Raw genomic sequence first — 23,809 nt, 5'->3', positions numbered from 1 at the left:
GGAGATAATTACCACGTGCCCATGTGAATAAAAATGTTCAATGAGTGTTGATGAATTTGAAAAAAAAAGTAGTTACCTTAGTTTGTAAGTTGTGAAGGTTAATGGCACTACCGATGTGTGATGAGTATTAAGCGCAACCCCTCAAGTTAGGCTTTAATTAAGAGCGCACCTAATTAACCCTCAGCCAATCAGACGCCGATGGGCCAAGCCGGGCGCTCGCCTCAGCAATCTTGCGCTCTCGGCGGAACTGCCAGTCGTGAACGGCTAATTAGTGTCGTCTCCCGGCGGACGCTCGCCTTCCGAACTTTTCGACTTTTTACTCTGAAATGAAAGGCCTGAGTGGAGTCACTGTACTTGCTAAAGAAGAAACTTTTCCACTGGAAGTGATTGGATGTTGATTAACAGGCCCCATGTTAAACACATTTTACTTCCTTTCCTAGCATTTGAGATTGCGTTAATGAGATTTCTTTAAAAAAAATAATTTGTAAGGCGCTTCCTGGCTAATCAACAGAGCTACAAACAGAGGAGGTAGCTTACAGAGTCATAGGTAGTGTTTTAAAAATCTAAAAGAAACATTATTTGTGACATTTTTCACCTTACTTGTAACTATTTTGAGTACATATTCTGACCTGGTTTGGACAAAAAGCACAATATGAGATAAATAACTTATTTGTAAAATTATACTTGTAAAGTAAAACTCTTTCTTTCTAACTTGTGCAGGAACACTGGCCCTTATGACCTTTAACCTTTTATAGAGCAAGTGACTCTTTTTTTTAAAACCTGGAATTCCTTAAAGGACTAGTGAATATTTTTTGTCAATAAAATAATATTTTTGAAACTTTTTGTTGATCATGGCAAAAAAATAGAAACAAATACAATGTTTTAAATTTAAAAAAAACAGATAAGTAGTACTGTTTACTGCCCCAAGTAACACTGTAAAGTTTTTTCCTTTTTTTTCTTGATACTTGACTTATTTCATGCCATTGACGGCTAAGACAACCAACTAACGGCATAGAATGAACCCAGGCAAAATGATCTGGATGTCTGAATGCTATGAAAATAAACCATAATTTGTGCATAATAGGGTTCAATATGTATCGCAGTCAAAGTACAAATTTGATCTCTCACTCGTTTCCTTTTTTCTTTTTTTATTAAAGCATTCTTTCCTTTGAATTTCAAATCACTTTTTTCCAGGCCCAAGAACACAGAGCCACGTCACAAGTCAGTCAATATATTCCTAAAATCAAGACCAACAAAAAAAAAACACAAGTCAAAACGCTGTGACAGGCCAGAAACTAGACGGGGGCCATGTAGTGCTCAAGAGTCAAGGCAAAACAGATAATATCTTTTCTCTTATAAATAAAACACAATACATTAAGCAGGATGTAGACCTCGCTCAACAATTAAGACATTTTAATTTACAGATTTATGATGTCGTAAGTTCCAAGAAAAAAAAAAGATAAAATAAGAAAAACGTTTTTTTAAATATATATTCCTATTTCACTCACATTCATAGAAGCGTTAATTAAGAGTAAAGGACTGTGATATAATCATACAAACAGTCACAGCCACAAACAAAATGACATTGCACGTTATGCCATCTGGTGATCGGCGACCAGGGTGTAGAGTAGGCGGAGCTTGACATCATGATGTGAAGGTGCGCAACGGTACAGTATGGCCGTAGTCACCAGATGCGTACTTCACGTCATGTTTTTTTTTCTTTTTCTAATACAGTTAAGGATGGGAGATGACGTGTTTAATTGCAATGGAGGTCATCAGGTTGTACCCGAGTTTGAATGAAAGTGAATCACGTAAGTTTAGTTTGATTTCTTTACAGTACATTCGTTAAAAACAATGAGTTGAACAATTCCATCCCCAGCATGCTTTGGATGGATGGAGACATTCTGGCATTTAAACATAGCCCGGGATGATTTAATGTTCAAGACCTGCATGAAGACAGTCCCAGGTGTTGGTGGTTAAAGCCTGATCTTTTATCTGAGCTTAATATATTTTTGGATGTAGATGATGACCCAGGAAGTAGTCTCAACCAGAGCCAGCTGAACTGCTGTCAGGTACTTGTTCTTTGCTGAGACGGACTAATTCCTGGGATAAAGCCTCCAGGTCCTGGAAGATAGAAACACAGGCAAATGTGACTCAATTCTTTGGTGGACAATTTTGAGATTCACCGTTCTAGCCGTTTCTTTATGCTAGCATTAGCATGAGCAGGAATTTCTTAGTAAGTAACATGGAATTTTACCTTATGAAGGTGCATGTTCTTGGTCAGCTGCTCCTCCAACATGTTCTGCAGCTTCTTGTTCATCTCGCGCAGATTTTCATCTCCGGACTTGACCAGGTCCCTCAAGACGGAACCAAGACCGCCTCGGTCGACCTGAGGAGCTCCGTGCCCGCCCGCGGCGCCACCTGATACGTCTGTGCACATCGGGGACAGAGAAACAACGTGAGGTTCAAGTTAATGGGGGTTGGGGGAGGTATTTAAACTTAATGAAAGAATTACACCATTTTATTTATTTTTAATCAAATAAAGGGTGAATTATCTGTGTAAACATTGACTCCTGGGTAGCATTCGGTCACCTATGCGGCTGTCCATGACATATGTCTCAATGATGGCGCTCTTCCTGCAGATGTCCTCCGCCATGGACGAGCAACTCACCTCCAAATGTTTGACCTGTCAATCACGCATACGTGGTTACGAGACAGGATCGGCAATCCAGTGAGATTGTAAAAACAGGGACAGGAGAAGATTTTCTCAATTCTCATAGGACTAAAGCCTTCTCTTAGGAACGAGAACCTTCTCTTGGAATTGAAGGAGACGTTTGTTTTAGGTCTAGCATCTTTTTTCCACTTATTTATAAGCAGCACATCAACACCAGGACTGACCTTCTCCTCTAGCATCCACTTCTCCTGTTGGACCTCGGCTAGCCTCTGAAACAGTTCACCCAGCTCGTCGTCCGATAGCTCGGCGGCGCGCTGACACTGAGGGCTTGCTCCTCCCGACTGAGGAAAAGAAGTAGACGTGGGACATTTACACACGGGTTTCTCTATGCCGCCGAAGGTCCCGGCCCACCTTGTTGTGACCGCCGCTCTGACTCTCCTTCATCATGTCTCGGTAAGAGAAAGACGAGACGGAGGACGAGTCCGTCTGCTGAGTGCGGCTGGGACTGTTGATCTCAGACAGGACCAACTCCTCCAGGCCTGCAGAAGGGGGGAATAGAACACGTCCTGTTAGCCATCATAAACAGGATGTGATTGTAAGGGGCTCAGTGTCCTTTCATCATCAAAGGGACAATGCCTTACGCCTGGAGCATCACCTTCAAAGAATGGACTTTATTCACTCTTAGGTGTTAGAACATGCCCATTTTGAGATAAACAGGGTTTTTTTTGGTTCGGGTTAAGGAACCGCACATTACAAAAAAAAAGTGGAACTTTAAACGAGCCTTTTAATGGCAAGGACTTATTCCTTAAAGAGGTGACAAAACACCTTTTGCTACAAAGGCACGTCTCCTTTTCAGATGAAAACATGCCCCTTTTAGGCAGGCACTTGCACAAGATAGAAAATGGAGGCAGCCTTATTCCTACTTCAAATGTTTGATTGTTAGCTTTGTCCAATGTCCAAAAATGCGCTTTAAACATTTATCTGGCTTTATATGTGTATGTGCTTGTGCAATATGTGTAGAATAGGAAATTAAAGCACTATATAAAATATTCAAGCAAAAGTTCCAGAATGAGACCCAACCTCCAGACAACTTCACATGATGCTGCTGATCTTTTGAATTCTGTGCTCACTCAACAAATCCTCACCCACGCAAAATCACACAATCATCCCACCCACACCCATTCACACAATCCACACGCACACACACACCTTCACTTACTGTATCATCAACCCTCTTTGATGCCTGATCATGCTTTTGATGTTAGTTGTATTTCCTAAATAAACCTGACAGTCTACAGCCAGGTCAAATTTGCAAATGAGAATTTGCTATTAATGACCTTACTTGGCAATCAAATAAATATTAAAAGTGCTGTGAATTAAAACAGCAAGTGACGTAAAAATGATAGCCGACACTATTTCTGAATCACCACCCAAAAAAAGTGACAGAAAATAGGACTAGTCTTTCTTGCTCAGCTATCTTGGCCCCGTGCAGGAGAAATTCTCCAAACAGGAAATGATGTCACAACCAGAATGAGCATCCAATTTTTGAGGTCTGCCTGCATGCTGACTTTCCATTCAGTTGATCTCGTGTGAGCATTCTATCATTCTATCAACACCTACTAGCTAGTCGTGAGGTCACAACCAGAATAGCTGACAAAATGATGAGCGTTCTCTGTTGCTTTGTTTTGGTTGGAAAAACTATGAATTAAAGCGGGGGAAATGTAAAATTACATTATTGAGTCTTTATTTTTTTAACATAGTGGTCACCCTAACCCTTCATAGCACCTTTAACGTCAACAAAAGTAAATAAAGCATGTGATTGTAAGGGGCTCAGAGTTTTACCTGTTCTGGTCTTGCTGTTTGTTAGTATTTCTTGAAGTCTCTCCTGCAGTTTGTCTGCTCTCTTCCTTTCCAGCTGCAATTGTCTTTTTAAGTCCTTCAGCTACACAAACACGCAGACATATCAATCACGCTGTATTTCATTTGCATAACACTGTCTAAATAAAAGTGTATATTTGTACCTCTTTTAAGTCTTTTCTAGCGATCGGTCTTATCACACACACACACACAAATATGCACATACACTCACCGCTGCACTTCCTTTTTTCTCTAAAATCCGTTGTCCATCCACTGTGTCTTTGATCTCCTGTAGAAAAAGAAGACATTTTCCAAGGTAACCGTTTTAGGGTTTGAGTTCAATAAACCAGACTATATTTTTATGTCAAACGTCAAATCTGAGCCATCAGGGTTGCATTTACTAGATCTTTTGCTTATTATAATTTCATGATACAACAAGAGAAAAAAAATGTAAAAGATGGAACTCAGCAGAACAGATAGTAATTTATTTTTGGGCTTGCTTTGATTTGCGAGTAAAAGATGAGATATCCTCATTACGTTGTTTTTGGTAGGCTAATATAGATGAAGAAAATTTAGATTCACTTTAAATGGGAATGATAAGTCGAGCTAGCTAAGGTGTCCATTTATGCGAGTGGTCACAAAACAAATTCAATTCATCTCTTTAGGGACAACTGCACAGTACATAGAATCTTTGGATGCTGACCTGTTTGAGTTTGGAGATGGAGCCGTGCAGTTCATCGCGCTGATTCTGGACCTCCTGCAGCTTCCCGTGGACGGCTTCGGCCTCTCCCTGTTTGGCCTGTGAAATACATACAATGTCGTCAAGTAGTATTTGCATATTATTAGACAATCCGTTTCCATTGGGGGTTGGTTCTTTTAGAGCTACATTGTTACATCAAAATCTGGCAAAATTGAGACACATTTACATAATTGGTGACATAATTTAAGATTGACATACATTTATCTAGATACGACTGGCATTTATTATTTACACCTCAAAATATTTGCTTAATATTACCATGTAATCATTTATAGAAATACGAAGGACACTATGTTTAGTCTTACATCTATCGTATGACAAAACACCCCTCACATTTTGCTTGTTACCTGTAGATCAAGTAAATGTTGCTCCTGGAGAGTTTTGACAGCTTCTTGATGTTCTAACGTCAACCTGCCAGTGTTTTCCTGCTCAAACACACAAGGCACATGTACTGCAATGAACTACTCTTAATTGGATGTCTTGCACCGTCAATGGGGGCCAACGGGTTAAATGGTTGCCCTATGAATGATTGAGGAACAGGCCGTACGTACATAGCCGATCCATGATATAAAGTTCAGTGGGACTAATAACAAGGCACTCACCTGAGCCTCGTCGAGTCGCCTTTCAAACCATCCTTTGGTTTCTTCCATGGACTGCAACTGATTGCTTAGTTCTTGGACTTTGGTCTGAAAACTTTCAAGCTCTTTGCAACGAGCCTGAAACACAAAATATTTGACGAGACTGCCGTCCAATCCTCCTCCTCTTTTTTTCACCTTCTCATCTCTGAGCTGCTGCCGGAGGTCTTCCTCAGAGCGGTTTTTCTCCTCATGAAGACCTCGAAGTTCCTTCTCATAGCGAGCCCTGATGCCGAGGACCTAAATGATGCATCACCGGGATGAGCAGAAGTCAAAATGGGAAAAATATTACAAACCAGATTAAAATTGAGAGGCTGAATGATGAAGAAGTTAGCCCGTTGAGAGCTAGCACACACACAGCCTTCAGCCTGTTAGTGGCCTAGGGCACACTCGTGCTGCTTGTTCACATTCGTATAACATCCCCACGCTTTTGGGAATCCGGTTTGTCACTAATTATAGTATTGTAAAATTTCAAAAGGGGGAGTATATAAAGCACTTTTTTCAAAGTCACAGTCATTCTGCAGCAGCATATCTGGTCGGCTCACCTCCTTCTCGTGCTGTAGTTTGAAGTCTGACAACGCCTCCTTGTGGTTGGATTTTTCCTGATTCAGTTGAATGGCCATATCATCTAGCATAGCCTTCCTCTTATCAGCCGTCTGGGCAAAAATAGTTCAGAGAATATGCGTTACCTGGAGCGTGAGAGTGAGTTTATGTGCACACCTTCTTGCTCTCTTCAAACTCCATCATAAGCTTCTCCTTTTCTTGACCTTCGTCTGTTAATTGCTCCAACAACTTTCTGTTTGCAAAGTTGGACTCCTAAAAGAAGGACAGTCAAGGACAAAGAATGTCACGGCCCGCTTTGTAACAAATGTTGAATTGATGCAAATGCAATATCTGAGATAGAACAATTGTTGAAAATAAAGAAATGGAATTAGCATCACTTTCAGGGCCCCATGAAAGTTACTGAGCATACCTGCAGCTGCGAGTCCAGGTCGTCCCTCTGAGCCAAAAGCTTTTCCTGCTCCGTTCGACTTTGCTGAAGTTCTGCCGCCTGCGCCTCGTGCTGCTCCCGGAGAAGGCTAACCTCCTGCATCTTGCTTGTCTGAATCTGCAATCAATTATAGACCAGACGACATGCTCATCTCTGTACGTGACAGAGCGATGTGGCATCCAGGGGACGTTTGAGACTTTAATACAGGCAGCCGGAAAGGTTGTTTTAAGAGGCAGAAGTAGAAAGACAGAACGTGAATCTAGAAACATGCAAAGCATGAACTAGGTACGCGTATAAGCCATGTGTATTTACCCAGCGAAATGGTGTAGTTTTTGCATGATCTTCTCAAAGATTATACCTGTTCTAAAGCAGCAAGATTTGTCCTCAGAGCATCGTTCTCCTGCAAAATGCTATCCACTTGCTCCTGGCTGACTGCGCTTTGACTCGCTACCTGCAGCCCCAACACATCATGGAAGCCAAGGCGGTAGAAAATTAGGAAGCAGGAATTAGATGTAGAGGAAAAAACCCCAGAAAAGAAAAGAAGCAGAACATCCAAAGTAATCCAGAAATAGAAGCACAGTGGCACTGGTCGACTTTCCATATGTCAATCATCAGGTCATTCAGACGGCTGGATAAAGACAGTCTAGAGATGTTGACCTGTTTGGGCAGGGACGTCATTCGACAGAACTAACCTGATCTTTGAGCGCACTGACAGCCAGTTGGTGTTCTTTGTCGCGGGTCAGAAGCTTTTCTCGCAGCTCTGCCGTCACCTAAACCAGAATTAAAACAACTTATTTTACCCATCATGTCGCAAAAATGACCATTGTTACCACGTTGACGGACAAACGCTGCCCAATTGACCTGATTGGCTGCCGTCAAATCTGATTGAAGCTTCTGGATTCGCGCGTTCATCAACTTGAGCTCCTCCTCCTTCCTTTGGTTGATCTCCTCGATCTTTGTCCTGCAGACAGGTTTGCCAATTTGTTCAGTGACTCGTCAATGCGGACTGAGGTGTCATTAATGTTACGCTGACCTGCTATCATTGTAAAGAACCTCCTTCTCTGCTTGCAGACGCTGGAAACTGCAGCAGAACGTTTGAAGCCATGAGAGTTGCAAAAATAAATCCAGAGCTTTTCAAAATGTTTGAAATGGGAGAAGATTTAAGATATGTAGTTGATGCGCAAACTTGTACAACGATGTGTAATTTGGCAGCATGAAAGTGTGTGGACTCCAATAATAAAAAATACTATCAATGCCATCTTTGCGGTGGTTTTCATGTTTTTCTTTTTCTTTTATACTCTGAGCGCAACACGTATCCACTAATAGCAAAAGCCACACTCAGCACTGTTCTAGCTATATTGTGGGCAGTGTGAGCACTGGCTCATTTGTAATAGACATTTTTATCTAAAGAAAATAAAAAAATAAAAATAAAAAGGGGGCTAAATTCGTAACGTTCAGAGGTAGTAAAGGGAGCAATAATTATTTTTTCGGTAATAACTTCCGTATTAGGATGAATACAAATCTTTAGATCCAGTTCGCAATTTTGAGAAAATTCTTATTAATTTCCTTTCAAAAGAGGAAAATATCCGAAAGTCTCACCTCTCTTGTTTTTTCTTTAACTTGTCAGAGAGCTGAAAGAAACAGTAACAATCAAGTAAATGTTGATACATTGGTGAGAATTATCATTTACCTTTGACAAATCATCCTGCAGTTTGGACATCTCAGCTTGCTTGGTGACCTGCACATTTTTTGGAGATAGTTATTGTCACTTAACAGCAGAGTTGCCACATTTAACCAATGAAATCAAACTGTGAAAAGAATTGTTTTAATAGAGCATTTAACTTTGATTCAATTATTTTAAAAAGTTACAGCTAAATGTGGACGAATCACGCTGCCAGAAGTGAATGACAGGGATGCTCACCTCCAGTTGGCGCAGTTGTTCCCTCAGCAGCCTCTTCTCCTCGTGCTGAGTGCTCAGGGCGACCTCCAGCTCTGCTCCAAAGCAGTGAGTTATTGGACACAGAGCAGCCGACCAGCCTAGCGCTGACTGCTTAGCTACAATCTCCTCTACGCTCTTCTCTGACAGGCCTAAAGGGGACGCCATACACAGCAGGGGCAATCTACCAGTTAGTGGGCCTGACACACACAAATGTTTGGGATGTTTAGGACTAAAGTTTGTCTCTCCTATGAAGGCTCTAATTGTGATTGCGATAAATGCCAGACGGTTCCTATTGTGGTTATGGTAAAGCCAAGTAACTCCAAGTCTATGTAAAAATTAGTACCGCAAAAACAATAGTACATGTTAAAGATAAATGTCAGTCTGAAGACTCACAGACGTGTTTGTTTTGCCACTGCTGAGGAGTTTGGTGTCTATTTAGCACCCCCTGGTGAATTCAAGTAAAACTGCATGTACTATCCACTTCTAAAAGCTTTGGGCTAGTAGGTTCAAAAAAGATAACAAACATGTTCTTACCATTAAACTTTGTTTGCTCCATCTGAGGTTCATTCTGCGAAACAAGGGGGAAACAAAGTCAATCTCCACGGTAACCTGAGCAAGGTGACTTTATTGATATGACATTATTTGTCAAGGGTGGCCAAGTCCGGTCCTCGAGAGCCCCTATCCAGTTTGTTTTCCATATCTCCCTCCACCAACACACCTGAATCAAAAAATCCGGATCAGTATAAAGCTTCTGGGCAGCTTGCTGGTGAGTTGATCATTTGATTCAGGTGTGCCAGAGGAGGGAGATATGGAAAACAGACTGGGTAGGGGCTCTCGAGGACCGGACTTGGCCACCCCTGTTATTAGTCAATCACCTGCTGCCCGCTGAGACCCTCTGCTGCTGACTCCTCCCCTTTGCTGCTGACATCACATATCCCATTGGCGTCCACCGACTGGTCTATCTGTGAGGTAGCGTTTCGGTCGCCATGTGAGAGTGATGTTTTGGGCTGCTCAGTATTAGTACAGGGCTCCTGCAGGGCTGTATAAATCAACAAAACGCTTTAAGCTCTCCGATACAACGTTACTCAGAAGACATTTCATGGATTTGAATCACAAATTAGGGGTTTTCAACTGTTCTAATAGCATGGATTGTGAAAAATACCGTACAAATGTCGAATTATAAACACTTACAGCATGCAGTGACCCTTCTTACAATGGCAATTCATTTTGTACTGCTTTCGGTGGCATCTACGCCAATTTATCAGCTAAAAAAAAATCATACATAGATAAAAACATTTTTAGGGCCATGTCTATTGTTGGCAGTATTCCATGATTGCTGGAAAGTCTGGTTCCGTTGTGCTTCTAACACACAGACTTTCCAATAGTGGCTTTTGTTTTAAGAGTTCTTTTGTCTTAGATTACAGCAGCAGACATTAAAACATTGGTAATAATGGATGTCGAATTTTTTGGCAGTTTGGAAGTTTTTAAGTATGTAGTTGACTTACTACGTCTCTGACATTTTTGAAAAAGCGCACCTTTTGAAAACGGAGCAAATTAGAGCTATTTCAAAGTACAAGCTCCATTGACTATACTGCGGCATTTATTGAAAGGCTCTGTAGTAAAATGGCCAACAATTGACCACGCTCATCCTCATTCGTTCTTCTTCAGTTTGCAGGTTATGTTTTACTATTCTGGTTATGTTTATACAGCACAATACTGGGTGTTATTTTTTCTTTAAAGGAATAAAAATATTAATGTGACAGCTGATGAAGCGCACCTCGCACTTTCTTCAGCAGCGTGGCGTTCTCAGCCTGCAGGCGCAGCAACTCTTCATCAGCAGGACTGGAGGTGACGTTCGGACTGGACTGGGAAGCTCTGGCCTCACCCTCGTCCTTAAGGTGCTTGTTATCCAGTTCCAGCTGCTCAATTTGCAGACACAACTGGAAGTGACAAGAGCAATGAAAAATCTCAATCCAATTAAGTCCATCCATTTACAATGGACGTGGGTGTACCTTCGAGAGTTCGGCCATTAGCGTGCTATTTTGGAGTCGAAAGTCCTCTTCCTGGCTGTGAAGTTTTCCCTGAAGCATCTCGTTTTCGCTCAGCAGCGCCTCCACTTCCTGCACATGGTTTACTTTCACTTCAGGGGTACCTAATTCATTGGCCAATGACTGTGATTTTTCATGGGGTTGCCATGTGCTACTGTTGTGTTTTTACTTTGGCTTGTGCAAATGGTATTGTGGGCTTTATTACAGTACTGCGGTGGTTTGTGCTACTATTGTTGTGCACCTGTTGAAATATTGTCGTGACATTCTGCTAGAGATGTGTTACGGTTGTTAAAGCTCTTCTATCTTCATTTTTGCAATTAGGCCAAAGCTAAATCACGTTAAACTCAGGAAAGGCGCTTAATATAATCAGGGCGGATGTTTGTCTAATGGAAACAAGTGGATTTCTGCCTCAATGGAGGGTCTATTAGTAATTACAAACCTTTTATGTGGGTGTGTCCCTTTCAATTACCTGGACATTTCTGCTATTTGCATCAAAAATACTTATGTTGACTAAAAAGCTAGAAAACTACTCACCTGTGCTTTTTTACTTTTGTTAAGTGCCTATGGAAAGAAACACACCCCGTTATCAAACATAATAAATGGAGAAGAATCAATGAGGCTTACCTTCTGTGCTTTGACAAAATCTCTTTCCAACACCACATTTTTCTGACGCAAGGTGCTGAGCTCTAAAACATGATTATCATCTTTCAGTGTAATGAAAATGCTAGTAAGGGAAACCGAAAGGTCACAAGCAGAAGGAGTTTTATTTACCAGCCGAGTTCTTCCTCAGCTCGTCAGAGAACTGATAGTTGCGTGTCCTCAACTCCAGTAGTTGAGCCTGGTCAACACGCATGCGCAGACACACAGGTCACGTGATTAGCACGATGAAGCTACTTTAATTTACAACAGTCAAATTTCTTATAAAACACACGGCTAGCAACTCTCTGAACTATCACGTTGATGAGAAATGATACGTAATTTTGCATATAACTGTATTCTAATAAAGGAACAGCAGAGTTGGAGTGTTTGTCGTCCTGTTGATATTTGTTGATGCTAGCAGACTTGCGTTGACAGTTCTGCAATTTTTTTTCACACTTTGTTTAGCGGATAACAAAAGGGATGACCACATAAATGTAGATTTGCGAATGTGTAAGGGCTGCAGGGCTAAGACAGCAACATTAAACATGTTTGCAAAGACAGCGGTCATCTTACCTTAAGCTGCTAAATATAGTTAGCATCAAAATATACACCCCCGCTTTGGGACAAAGTGGACGGCGACGAAATGAAATTTGTCAATGTAATACGAGGGTGTAGTCGTGTTGCTATTACCTGCATACGGTGAAACTCCTCCTCTGAAAGCGCCTGCGACATGATGTGATGACGAGTAGCGGATCGCTAGGCTAAGCTAATGCTAAAGAGAGAGCCATAGGTAGAAAGAATACTTGGATACGACACGCCTCTTTAGGGCGCTTGCTATTGGTTGTGCAAAGGTCGAGGGGTGTTTTGGTCGACCAATTTTGTGGGCGACCCAAACTCGACCAACAAACTAATAAAAATAGATGTTTTTCTCCCTAACCCTGTGTTTTTTTTAAGCCATAATATATTAGATGTTATACTGTGTATATTTTATTTTAATGACTAAGTCGCCACCCGATGGTCCAGTGGTTACTCCGCTTGACTTTGGTGTGGGCAGTCTGGGTTTGATTTCCACTTGTTGGTGGGGTGATTGTGAGTGTTAGTGGTTATCTGTTTCATTGTGCGCTGTGATTGGCTGGGAGACAATTCAGGTTCTTCCCTGCTGCTGAGTGTGGTTGGCTGGGCTAGGCTCCAGCACCCTTTGCAACCCTTGTGAGGATGAGCTGAATTGATATATTGCTAAATATATATATTGTAATTGGGTTTTTTTTAACAGAAGAGCACAACAGTATTTAACATGAAGGAATAATTAACAACAGCATAAAGTCCTAAAAGTCCAATAATGGGTATATCAAATATTCAATATATATAAAGACAACTGTCCATGAGGGTGATCTCTGCGCCATTTGTTGTCACTGTGCGAGGTGCCATATTAGAGAAAGGAAGTACAAAGTGCCAGCAAATGGCATCGGCCCGTTATTTGTTAGTACTCAACAAAAACAGTGCCATATTTTTTAATGCTATATGGATCTCCCTTCTAAGTGCCATTCAATATTCTGTAATGCTTACCTCCACAATAGTAAAAAAAAAAATCCAAACTACCTCAAGACTTATATACACTGCAAGAATGGATCCCCTGGTAGCAGAGCAGAACACGGTTCCTATGAATGTTTTTTATGAATATTATCCAAAATATTTAGCATCAGGGGGATGAATATTAATGACTAAATGAGCTATCATGTGCTTCGGTGATATAACAGGCGCTTCGGGTGTGCGTGCAATTCGGCGTGCCAGTTACCAAGGTTACATAGACCAGCTGCCCTCTGACAGTCACATGACAAGGATGGTGTGAAACGTTATACTTGACCTTCGCTGATTGGATGGCACGCATGAAATGAAAATGTACAAGGTGACATCACCCGAAAAAGAGGAACCGACACTTCCTCTATGCAAATCGGGTCGTTGGTGAGAAGTTCACTTCACTTTTAATCTTCACGGAGCGTATGGCGAATTTACAGTCAACTCGCAGGTTTGCTTTCCTTTTCTTGACTTGTTTTCTGTTATGAGTGACTTGAAACGATGACAATAGAATAGTGACAGATGTGAGAGAAGTAAGCAAGGAAGGGAAAAAAACATGACCAGGGAATAGAAAAATATCAGAAAAGAAGATAAGAGGTGACCAATGAATTGCATGACAGATGAAGAAGGGAAGAGGTGAGATGAAGACCCAAGCAAAGGACAAAATGGAGAGAAAGAGATGACATGTGAATAAGGAGGGAGGGGAAAGTTTAGGAGAAGAGAACGAGGAAGGAAAGAGCCGATAAGGGAACAAGTATACAAGAACATAAGGATGTAAAAGTGACTAGGGAAGAAAGAATACTATGTAACAAGTGAGCAAGCAGAGAAGATCACACAGTAGGGAAAAGAAAGAGACAAAAGTGAACAAAGAAGGGAAAGCTTCAAAATGAACAAGGAGAAAAGAATGCAGAAGGAAAAGTATTGTACAATTGTTCAAAAGAGAGAAAGTAGCGATCATTAGTCAATGAGAAATGGAGGACTTATCTCCTTATGGGTTGCCATGGGGAAACTGTAGAATCACCCGTTAGATCTAGGGCACCAAGGTTTACAATAAATGATCAAAAAAATAAAACAACATTGACAGAGAAAGAGGTGACCATGAAACCTAGACAAAGAAAAACTGGGCTAGGAGAAATGAACAGGAAAAGCAAGATTTGACTATGAGACCCAAAACCATGATGCTTTGCTGTATTGGTAGAAGTTTAGCATTGGCGACCTGTCCTCTCCTTGTATAGCCAGTGACATCATGAGTAACGAGACATACGCTGTGGTCAAGAAGCCCAAACAAAAGCACCCACCATCTGAAACCCGGTGAGATACACATTCCGACCGTACATCCATTCATATCCTTCTCTTTCCTGGTTCACGTTTTTCATTCCTTGCGGATTTTTCCACTTCAGTTTATTCACTGTTCAACCCTTCATTTCTTCAAATGTTTGAACATCCATCAGAACTTCATATAGCCCTCATTACTATGAAAATGATCCATCAGCGAGCACGGCGCCATTATACAGTATGGTCAGACCTTCGGAGGGTGCCTCGAGCTCAACTCATACAACTGACCCCAAGACAGGATTAGCAGAATTATCGATTAGCTCCCGACTGGAGCCCATTTCAGGTAACAAACATTTCATGTAGAAAAAAAATCACTCATCCATTGGGCCGCCTTGATATTCATTCATTTATCTTCCATAATGACAATAAAAGCATTCAATTCAATTTAAAAAATCTAATGTAGCAAAGGAAACATTTCAGATTTCAATTCCTTAATGCTCCAATGTTTTAATTTACGTTCTGTTTCAGATTATAATCACCGGGTTCAGAAGCCAAGGGGACCAAGACCCCAACCTGCCGCTTGGCCATAAAAAGGCGTCATCTTGGCCAGACTGGATTTGTTTGGACTTTGTATCATGTATATTAAAGATTTCTTCAAATAAAACAAATTGTATAAAAGTTTTCCGAAATATAACCATGAAGTTTGAGGAGGAATAAGAATCTTAGTTTAGTAACCAGATCATGACCATGTGTATTTGGAAGGTTAGCATGTAGCTATTCACAGCAACACGTAGTATTTAGTGTCTCGATTTGGCAATGGGCTACAGCATACAGCAAGTAGAGAGAGAAAAAAGTGCGAATGTCAAAACGAGAAATGAGTGATTCAATTTCACGTGATGATGTGATTTAGAATGGAGAGCTTGTTGCTAGGCAACAACCCAGCTCCCCTTTCAAGCTTCCGCTCGTTCTTGTTTTCTTTTTTTTTCTTTTTTTTTGGACAATCAGGTCAAAGCGAAGCCCATCGGTAACCTTGGCAACAACCTCATCATCACCTATTGTCAAGCCTAAATCCAGGAAGTAGCAGTTCTGGTCATGATGTCATTTCCTGCTTCTTCCAACCACCGAAGCTGACATTCCTCCTGTGGTGTTATTTTTTTTCCTGGCCATGGTTTTTGTCTCCTTCCCTCCCTCTTGGCTTGCCGTTGTGTGTGTGTGTGTGTGTGTGTGTGTGTGTGTGTGTGTGTGTGTGTGTGTGTGTCTCGCTGTGCGCGTGTGTGTGAAAGTGGAAAAAGATGAAAACATCAAGTGAAGAAAATGACAGAGGAAGAAGTGGTGGAATGATTACAGGCTTCTGTGTTGAAAACCTTAAAAGTCAGCAGACGTTATTTTGGGCCCGGGCCTCTGCTGAGGAATGTTTTTGGTTTTGCTGGCTCACACCCTGCAACCATGTGACCAATCAGTCCCTGCTGATGAGGAAACTGTTGTCATAGTAATTGGATCACACACACACAGATGCATACTTTAGGATCTATTCATCAATTTTAAAAAAAGTCAGTTATATACAGTAGTATTTTTTGGCCTGTTGTAGTATAAGAAGGGGTGACCCAGGACATGCCTGAGTCAGCATTATACTTTGGAATCAGGGCATGCTAGTTTGGATCTGGAGTCATGGTTTCCACGCCTGCACTATAGCCAAGAGATTTCCGGTTGAAATCTCACTTTCCAAATATATAGATTCAAATTTGCCCTTGGCTTGAATGCCTGTTTTTCTATATGTGCCCGAACTGTGACTGGCAATCATTACTCTGGTTGATATTTTCCCTGACATTACCTGATTTGTATGAGTGCATCCTGCTTTTTTCTACTAAAATAAAATGGGATTTGTTCAAGATTACAAAATAGGGTTTGGACTCCAAATATAGTTCTGGGGGACAGTAAGCTTAAAAACAGTGTCTTCAAAAAAGTGTTTACCTTACCTAGGTGTTCTCAGGGCAGCAGAATTTGGAGGGCATTTAGTAAAGGATTTGGTTCTAAAACATAGCAATAGCAGCATGAAATTGAATAAAAAGAGTCACAAGAAGAAAGATACCTCGCCTTTTTTGTTTCAGTTTTCGAGCACCGATGACAGATTTGGTGGCAGAAATGCTAATACTTTTGCCAGATGCGGTGGAATTAGTGTTTTGTACTGTTTCGACTGACTCACGCAGTCAGTTCCAGCTTGGTGTAACACATTTTTGTTGTTTTAATAGAGTAAAGTACTGTGATTCCAACACAATTGTCATTAACTCATTGGCTATGATTGACAATGATGGACATGCAAGAAGTAGGACAGGAAAGACAAGGGTATGTTAGGACATGATAAGTGTGACATTTTAACATAATGCATTATTTTAACTTTATGGCTACTATTGATGGTGGGGATAGACAAGACATTTACTACATGCATCCCAGCAAAAAAAAGATACTAGGATGTGTAATGTTCAATAGTGATGAAAACACATCAATAATTAATTTATTAGTTTTTTAAGCGACTTTTTACCAGTTTTGAGAGTGTCAGTGTTAAAATGTTGAATGTCCGGGGCATGACTGACCTCAAATTTGTCTCACAATGGCTGCATTTGAGTGTGGTGTCAATTTTTTTTGTGTTTTAAACATTATTTGTATTTTCTACCAGAGTTCTAAGAAATGTGTGATTTGCATACTTTATCATTTTGTGCCACCTACATTCGCATGAAGGTCATTTATACTGGGGGTTGTCTGTTGATGCCAGGATGTTAAGATTTGATTGTGTTAGTTGAAACAATTTTTGACATGACCACCCCTCTTTAAAAAAGACACAAAACAAATGGAGGACCATGGTTTGGTTTACATAAACGCATCCATTTGTTGTATTGCTTATCCTGTCCAGGGTTGTGGTAAACTGGAGTCTTTTTTTCTAATGTATTTTTTCAATGTGGGGAAGCCTATATATTGCGCACTGCCGCTAGGGGGCGTATTTAAGTTGTGACACGCTGCATAGGAATTGCTATGAAACTGGAGGTTGTTGTGTCAGCTTTCACAACCTTTTTTTAGTAAATGTGTGCGCCTTTACTTAATTTTCTATCAAACTATTGAGAAATGTGTGAGTATTTGTCGTCCATGTTGCTGTTCTCCATTCCAAGTGCTGCACCATCTCGCTCTCTCTCTCTCTCGCTCTCGCTCTCTCTCTCTCTCTCTCTCTCTCTCTCTCTCTCTCTCTCTCTCTCTCTCTCGCCCGCTCTCTCTCTCTCTCTCCCTCTCTCTCTCTCTCTCTCTCTCTCTCTCTCTCTCTCTCTCTCTCTCTCTCTCTCTCTCTCGCTCTGTCACCTCTCTCTTTCTCGCACTCTCTCTCTCCACATCTGTTTAAAGAGGAGAAAAACAGCACATTCTGGTTGGAGTGTTCCAAATCACACGTATTTTGGGGGGCGGTTCTCAATGGTGAACGCGTCGTTTTAAGTCAAATGAAATGCTAAGTGGAGTTAAATGCAATTATTGGACTAAAGATCTTAAAGAACAGAAGTTCATATTTGTTTGGCTAAAACCTTAGACATGTTATCATAGAAGACTCACCCCCAAAAAACATACCCTTCCCCCCTCCCTTGCATTGGCTAATGGGTGTTACGGTCCAGATTGGGGGGCGGTGTGGGGTGGTCGCACACACTCGCGCACATACATACACTTAGTCGAACCGAGGCAAAGCAGTTTGAGTGTGAACGAGGAGTCGGGCTGCCTCTCTCACTAGCACTTTCCCCCGGATTATCAACCCCACTGTGCTCGGTACCGGTGCCAGTTTTAGCGATCCCCATCCTCCGGTACCGGCTGGTCTCGTGCAGCCTCCATGATACGAGCCACTTTGGATTCACGAGCTAACCGGACCCCACCGCCTGCCTGCTCCCAGGTATGGCCGCTTGCTCATATTGGTTGAAGGGTTGGGAAAAATGGGAAAAAATTGAAGGGAGCGTGGGGGTGGAGAAATATGACGGTGTCCCACTTCCACGCTCATCGTGCTGTGTTTTTGTGCGCCTTTTTACACATGGACCCCCAACTGGAACGGATAGGGTGGGTGCTGTTGGGGCGGGGGGTCTCTCGTATGATTTGAATGCAAGGGAGTTATCAAGCCAGGTGTGGTTTGGTTGCTCGCTTTGACCCAAGAAGACACGCGGAACGTTGGTGTCCTCGTGCCTGGTGGGGGTCGGGGTACCCCCACCCCTCTTCCCTACCTCCAAAGAAGGGAGGAGGTTGGAGAGGCCATTAATGCCTGTGGTAGAGTCCGTGTGTAGGGATAAAAGGGGAGGAGGTATGTGTGTGTTGGGGGTGGGGGGTGTCCTCCAAGCAGAGGGACTCCAGACACTGATCCATTAAAGAAGAACAAAGGGGGAGACGAAGGTTTGGAGGGGGGGATCGGTCCATGTTTGTCATTCCGGCTCCATGTGCTGGTGGAGGGGAGGGGAGGGTTGCAGCTTATCAGCAATCGATAACGTCACGTCACATCAGATTGAAGTGTTGAACGAGAGCCGATGGCTCTCCGAAAGAAGCCACCGATAGATCGTTCAGTCAAACTGTTGACTACGTGATCATCGATCTAAGGGACCGATCCGATCTGACGTCATCGGACGGCATCAACGATCCATTGAGGTCTCGGGAAAGGCATCTCCTTTTTGATCCGTGCGCCCGGTCATCCATTTTGTGGACTACTTATCCTCTCGTTTGTGTCGTGGGAGAGCTGTAAGGGTATACCCCGGAGTGGTCGCCAGCCAATTACGGGGACTTGTAAATCAAGAGTGACAGTGTTGATGGAAATGAAGTAGCTCTTGGTTTCTGGAAGGTTGGTGATTCTTGATTGAACAGTGATTTATTTATATGCACTATAAATTGTTATCGGTTTTGGGTTTAGTGGGCAGCATCATACCTGTCAACCTCTGCCGATAACTGCCCTTATAAATGATTATGATTCCCCTTACAAACCCCCCAAAAACCTTACAAACACCGTACGACTCGTACGAGTCGTACGGTGTTTGTAAGGTTTTTTGGGGGGTTTGTAAGGGGAATCATAATCATTTATAAGGGCAGTTATCGGCAGAGGTTGACAGGTATGCAGCATGGTGAGTGAGTGGTGAACAAGTTTGCCTCACGTTTTGGGAATTTTTGGGTTTGAAACTGGGCTTTGGTACTCCCGTGTGGACTTTATGGATTTTTTTCTTCCCTTTAACATATCTAAAAAATTGCAAGTCAGTGTATTTGGGGTCTTGTTTTGTCCATATTTCCGTGTCAAAATGTGTCCTAATATTGGTTTAACCCCGGTCCATAACACTGGTAACCAGTTTGAGGGTTTACCCCGTCCAAAGTTACCTATAATTGGTTTCAGCTCATCAGATCCTAACGAGGAATATGAAGTGGATGGCTGGTCTTTGGCGAGAACTTGTATAACGGATGATATCACCTAATTGCATAATCATAAATAATGATGATCATTAGAATCGTTGTTACCGGTAATAATCTTTTCGCTGTTACAAAAATTTCGCAGTAGCAATGCAAACATAGGACTTACTTACCACTCATTCCCAGGGTGGACATCATTTGTTTTTTTTTCCACAAGAAATTCAATTGTTTTATTGGAAAATGGTTCATGCATGTTGTGTAGGAAATTGGAACAACACAAACACTGCCGATATAAGCTACTTTTTTCCATACAACCGAGGGCTGAATTTTATAATTAGACACACACTGCTTGTAATTGGTCTATTCTGTTGTTTTAATCTGAATATTTTCCTCAGGACTCTTTGGACCAAGAGAGAAATGACATGTGACCAATGAATTGGTTTACTTTTAGAACTAAACTGCAGTAAAATATACAGGTGTTAGATGGTTTCCATCTGGCCTAGCTTTCCTTTTTCAATGAAAGGCATGGGAAGCAAAACAACAAGGCTTTAGCTGGCGTTCTTTCCTCAGCCAGGATTATCAAAAGTGCATTGTTAAAAAAAATTGGCTTTCATTTCCAAAGAGAAACTATTACATTTTCAGTCGCCAAGTTTGTTTGTAAAGTCAATGGTTGTGAATGTGAGAGATTTTCCAGACGGAGACTCTCCTTTTATGAGTTACGGGGCCGTGTCATGTTGAGGTTTAAACTCATGTTTTGGGGATCAACTTTCAATTTTGTATTCCATGATAAAACCAATAAGAACTCGTCTACATCCTCCTTTTGCCCTTTGCCGGCTCCTTCATTCTTGTGATGTCATCATTTTTTAAAGAAAGCTGTTGGTAATTTCACAAGATTTACATTATTAAATTAATCTATAAAATTCTGTGATAGTGCGCCTCCAAATTTAAGGTCTTTTCGTTTATTAGTCGGGTAGTTATCTGGTAATTATTTTCCAGTGTTTGGTGTAGAAATGCAGTTCATTACAGGTTTCCCTGGATTATAATTTGATTCATTCGTCCTCTAAAATAAAGTAGTATCGTATTTAATGTGTGTGTCTTAGTCGTTGGAAAACCGTTTTAGGCGCCCCACTGCCACCTGGCTTGGTTTATCATTTCAAATCACTTCACCAGTGTTGACTTAAAGCACTGTTGCGTCCTCATTGGCTGTAATACACATGCTACTGTTTGATTAGCTACTTAACTATGGTCGCTGTAGTTTTATTCATACTCTACAGTTTCCACTTGGCTGTGGTTTTTCATCACATCCCCTGTTAACACATCCCTATAAGTATACACACATGATCTAGAGCAGGGGTAGGGAACCTATGGCTCGGGAGCCACATGTGGCTCTTTCGATGGGTCCATCTGGCTCTTCGCTAACTTGTGTGCTAAAATATGGAACCCGCTGGGGACAGAACTGAGATACTACGTCCAGTGCTGCTTTAGTCTTCGTTTTTTGCATTAGACTCTGCTAGAATGCATACTCTCATTGATTAGCAACTGCATAAGAATGTTGTCAAAAGTATTCTTTTTTTCCACTTTAAAAGTGGTGAAATTACTAAAATAAAAGACACCCATTTACATGTATTTTGACTTTTAAATTCGGAGTATGGCTCTCAAGGAATAACATTAGAAAATATGAATTGTTTATGGCTCTCTTCGTCAAAAAGGTTCCCGACCCCTGATCTAGAGTATAATATTTACACTTAAAAGCACACACTTTTTTCTTGTCGTTATCAGCAGGATGACATCATTTCCTGTCACTCGTTCCACCAGATCTTCAGGTTTTATGGAAGGACTTTACCTTGACACATCACACGTACCCTCAAAGCTGGAGCTTTTTACAAAGGCACTACAATCCCATTGATGTCATTTGACGTTGGTAGAGAAAATAAGATTGAGAATATAGAGAATAAAGTTAAATTAGGTCTCTTTTCTTGTAATTTAAATGTGTTAGTTGCAGTGTTGTGCCCAGTAAACTGCAAGACCAAAATCTAATTCATTCAGGAGGTAGAATTGAATTAAATGCCTTGTACAATGTTCATATTAAGTGACTACATTGTACCAAATACTCACCTTTGGACACTGTAATTTATGGTAGGACAAGCAAAACATGAATTCACTTTTTTGGGAGCATTAGCCTTGACTTAATCTATAATCCTTATAAAGCGTGATTTATGGGTGTGTGTGTGTATGTTAAGATTCTTATGCTACGTTTGTCCAAAACGTGCAACGTAGAGCGTTGAATTTTTTTATGGTGGCCAGAAACGGTTGTCGGATCCTAATTTCTTCACCTTCTCTAAGTGTGTAAACTCAATCTTTTATTTGTTAAACACCATTTTTTCAAAAAAGATTTTTTTAATAGCGCAACAATTGTCTTTTGGTTCTAAACAAGCAGGTGGGACCGGCGAAGGGGAACCCCCTGCTTGTGTTTCACAAAAAGGGAAACACTGATTAGCATGAGCAACAACCTTTTGTCATAAAATCTGCTCAAGTAGTGGTATAGATGTGATACAGTGGTGCCTTGTTTACAAACAAAAATGCAATGTTCTTTTGAGGCTTGTTGACTTCGGTCACTGCACATTTGTGTGTGTATTCGTGTTTGCGTGAACTTGTGTGTGCACTCATGAGGTCATCGATGAAAGGATAATGAGATTTCCTCTGTCTGCTCTCCAGAAGGTTCCTCATCACGTGATTATAGGAAAGGTGCCACTGTAATATTGATTTTGTGCTTCTGTTTGAGTGTGTCAAAGCTCGACTCAAACTGAGCTCAAGCTGCAGGTGGCTAGGGTCAAAGTTCATCGGGTCGCATGCTTCTTGTCAGTGCTGGGAGGCTGGCAATATGTCATACACGCTCGGTCAGTGCTGTGAGGCTCTCAACATATCATATACGCACATACATGCACACTTACACGGAAGGCAGGATGTCCTTTACAATTGAAAGGAAACAATCACTTGGCCCTTTTCTTTTCCGCTCTTGATGACTTTTGACCTGCAACACGGGGGGACCGTGTGTATTTAGATAGGTCTTTATTTTCTAAGGAGACTATGTGTATTTTTCCCACTTCAAGCATTCCCAAGTGTCTTATTAACAGGTTTGTGACATGCTTTGGTGAAAATAACTCAATGTTCGAGAAGTGTCGACATTTTTTACACTACTACTTCAAAATTCACAATTTTACACTTCTTCTTACACATTTCTTTTTAAATCAAATCCTCTGTTAGATTTTTTTTATGTAAATGCTTGCTTTGAACTGGTAGCGAAGTGCTTTTAAATCACAGTTTGCGGTAAAGTTATGGTTTATTAATGTGCAACAAATGATAAATATTTTGTGGGAGTTTTTTTTTTGCTATTGCTAGGTTGTTTGGAGTTTCTGGATTTCTTGTCATGGTAAAATCGGTTCATTGTAAGAATAGATATGTCTAAAGCTATTACTTGATTCAGGTGTGTTTTATTGAAATTGCACAATGAAATTTCCCAAACACGGGATGAATAAAGTTATCCAATCCAATCCAATTCATAACAGAAATCATTTCAAGGCTTTTCGAGCTGGTCAAGAACTAATTTCCTCATACATTTACGAACAACAACTGTACAGTCATACCTTGAGATACGAGCTTAGTGCGTTCCGGGACTGAGCCCGTATGTCGATTTACCCATAGAAATGAACTAAATACAAATTAATTCATTCCCACCCTCTGAAAAAACACCCAAAAAACAGGATATTACAATGGATTTTTTTTAAAATTAGTTTTAATTCACCATCAACTAAAAGAGTAACACATAACTAGTGGTTATGATGTTTAATAATATAAAATGACTGTTTTCCTTAATTCCGCACTGACTAATGCAAAAAAACCTGAAAAAATGCAACGCTCCAGCCAGTGCTCGTAAAGATCTTTTCACGAGCGAGATGCAGCGAGAAAGAAATCATAAGCAGCCTCTCGTGGCAACCTGGCAGTCTCATATGCTCGTATCT

The 23,809-nt window shown here is 41.2% G+C and overlaps 2 protein-coding genes and 2 long non-coding RNA genes across 7 annotated transcripts in view; 3 read left to right on the top strand and 1 right to left on the bottom strand.

Moving 5' to 3' along the window:
- Window positions 1-1,131: 1,131 nt before the first annotated feature.
- Window positions 1,132-12,392, bottom strand: gripap1 (GRIP1 associated protein 1). 3 transcript variants are annotated; one of them, XM_077608388.1, is made up of 29 exons: window positions 12,234-12,392; window positions 11,676-11,742; window positions 11,529-11,590; window positions 11,439-11,465; window positions 10,869-10,976; window positions 10,634-10,796; window positions 9,732-9,895; window positions 9,391-9,424; window positions 8,839-9,005; window positions 8,608-8,655; window positions 8,517-8,548; window positions 7,951-7,998; window positions 7,779-7,878; window positions 7,610-7,687; window positions 7,276-7,368; window positions 6,900-7,034; window positions 6,647-6,742; window positions 6,472-6,582; window positions 6,065-6,166; window positions 5,894-6,007; window positions 5,639-5,716; window positions 5,235-5,330; window positions 4,764-4,820; window positions 4,517-4,616; window positions 3,086-3,213; window positions 2,899-3,015; window positions 2,593-2,686; window positions 2,258-2,430; window positions 1,132-2,124 (listed from the first exon to the last, which is right to left on the bottom strand). In XM_077608388.1, the coding sequence occupies exons 1-29, from the start codon at window positions 12,273-12,275 to the stop codon at window positions 2,044-2,046; spliced, it is 2,715 nt and encodes a 904-aa protein (XP_077464514.1). In that variant the 5' UTR covers window positions 12,276-12,392; the 3' UTR covers window positions 1,132-2,043. The 3 variants fall into 3 exon arrangements, with proteins under 3 accessions (XP_077464514.1, XP_077464516.1, XP_077464515.1); XM_077608390.1 differs by having other exon boundaries at window positions 8,839-8,909; XM_077608389.1 differs by lacking the exon at window positions 7,276-7,368.
- LOC144080747 (uncharacterized) lies at window positions 9,646-11,518 on the top strand. Its single transcript, XR_013302653.1, has 2 exons — window positions 9,646-9,825; window positions 10,597-11,518. It is a non-coding gene; the product is annotated as an uncharacterized LOC144080747 (long non-coding RNA).
- Window positions 12,393-13,439: 1,047 nt separating the features above from the next.
- LOC144074992 (uncharacterized) lies at window positions 13,440-15,074 on the top strand. Its single transcript, XR_013300437.1, has 4 exons — window positions 13,440-13,569; window positions 14,317-14,429; window positions 14,570-14,736; window positions 14,922-15,074. It is a non-coding gene; the product is annotated as an uncharacterized LOC144074992 (long non-coding RNA).
- A 3,000-nt stretch (window positions 15,075-18,074) lies between these two features.
- The window catches only part of plxna3 (plexin A3), a 41,886-nt gene continuing 36,151 nt past the window's right edge, over window positions 18,075-23,809 (top strand). Inside the window, exon 1 of one of the 2 annotated variants that reach the window (XM_077606628.1) lies at window positions 18,075-18,309. The gene's annotated coding sequence lies outside the window, so the exon portion shown is untranslated. Of the gene's footprint in view, window positions 18,310-18,879; window positions 19,237-23,809 lie in introns of those variants that run through there. The other variant, XM_077606635.1, reaches the window with a different exon arrangement.

This window comes from Stigmatopora argus, chromosome 1 (genome assembly GCF_051989625.1).
Source record: "Stigmatopora argus isolate UIUO_Sarg chromosome 1, RoL_Sarg_1.0, whole genome shotgun sequence".
Taxonomy (NCBI): Eukaryota; Metazoa; Chordata; class Actinopteri; order Syngnathiformes; family Syngnathidae; genus Stigmatopora; species Stigmatopora argus.
The sequence above is the reverse complement of the archived record's forward strand: the minus strand, read 5'-3'. Positions and strand labels throughout refer to the sequence as shown.

Coding starts and splice junctions, on each gene's coding strand:
- gripap1 (XM_077608388.1), bottom strand. CDS start 12,275: ATGTCGCAGGCGCTTTCAGAGGAGGAGTTTCACCGTATGCAG. Junction 6,743..6,899: donor ACCTGGACTCGCAGCTGCAG/GTATGCTCAGTA, acceptor TCCTTCTTTTAG/GAGTCCAACTTTGCAAACAG. Junction 5,331..5,638: donor AACATTTACTTGATCTACAG/GTAACAAGCAAA, acceptor TGTATTTCACAG/GCCAAACAGGGAGAGGCCGA.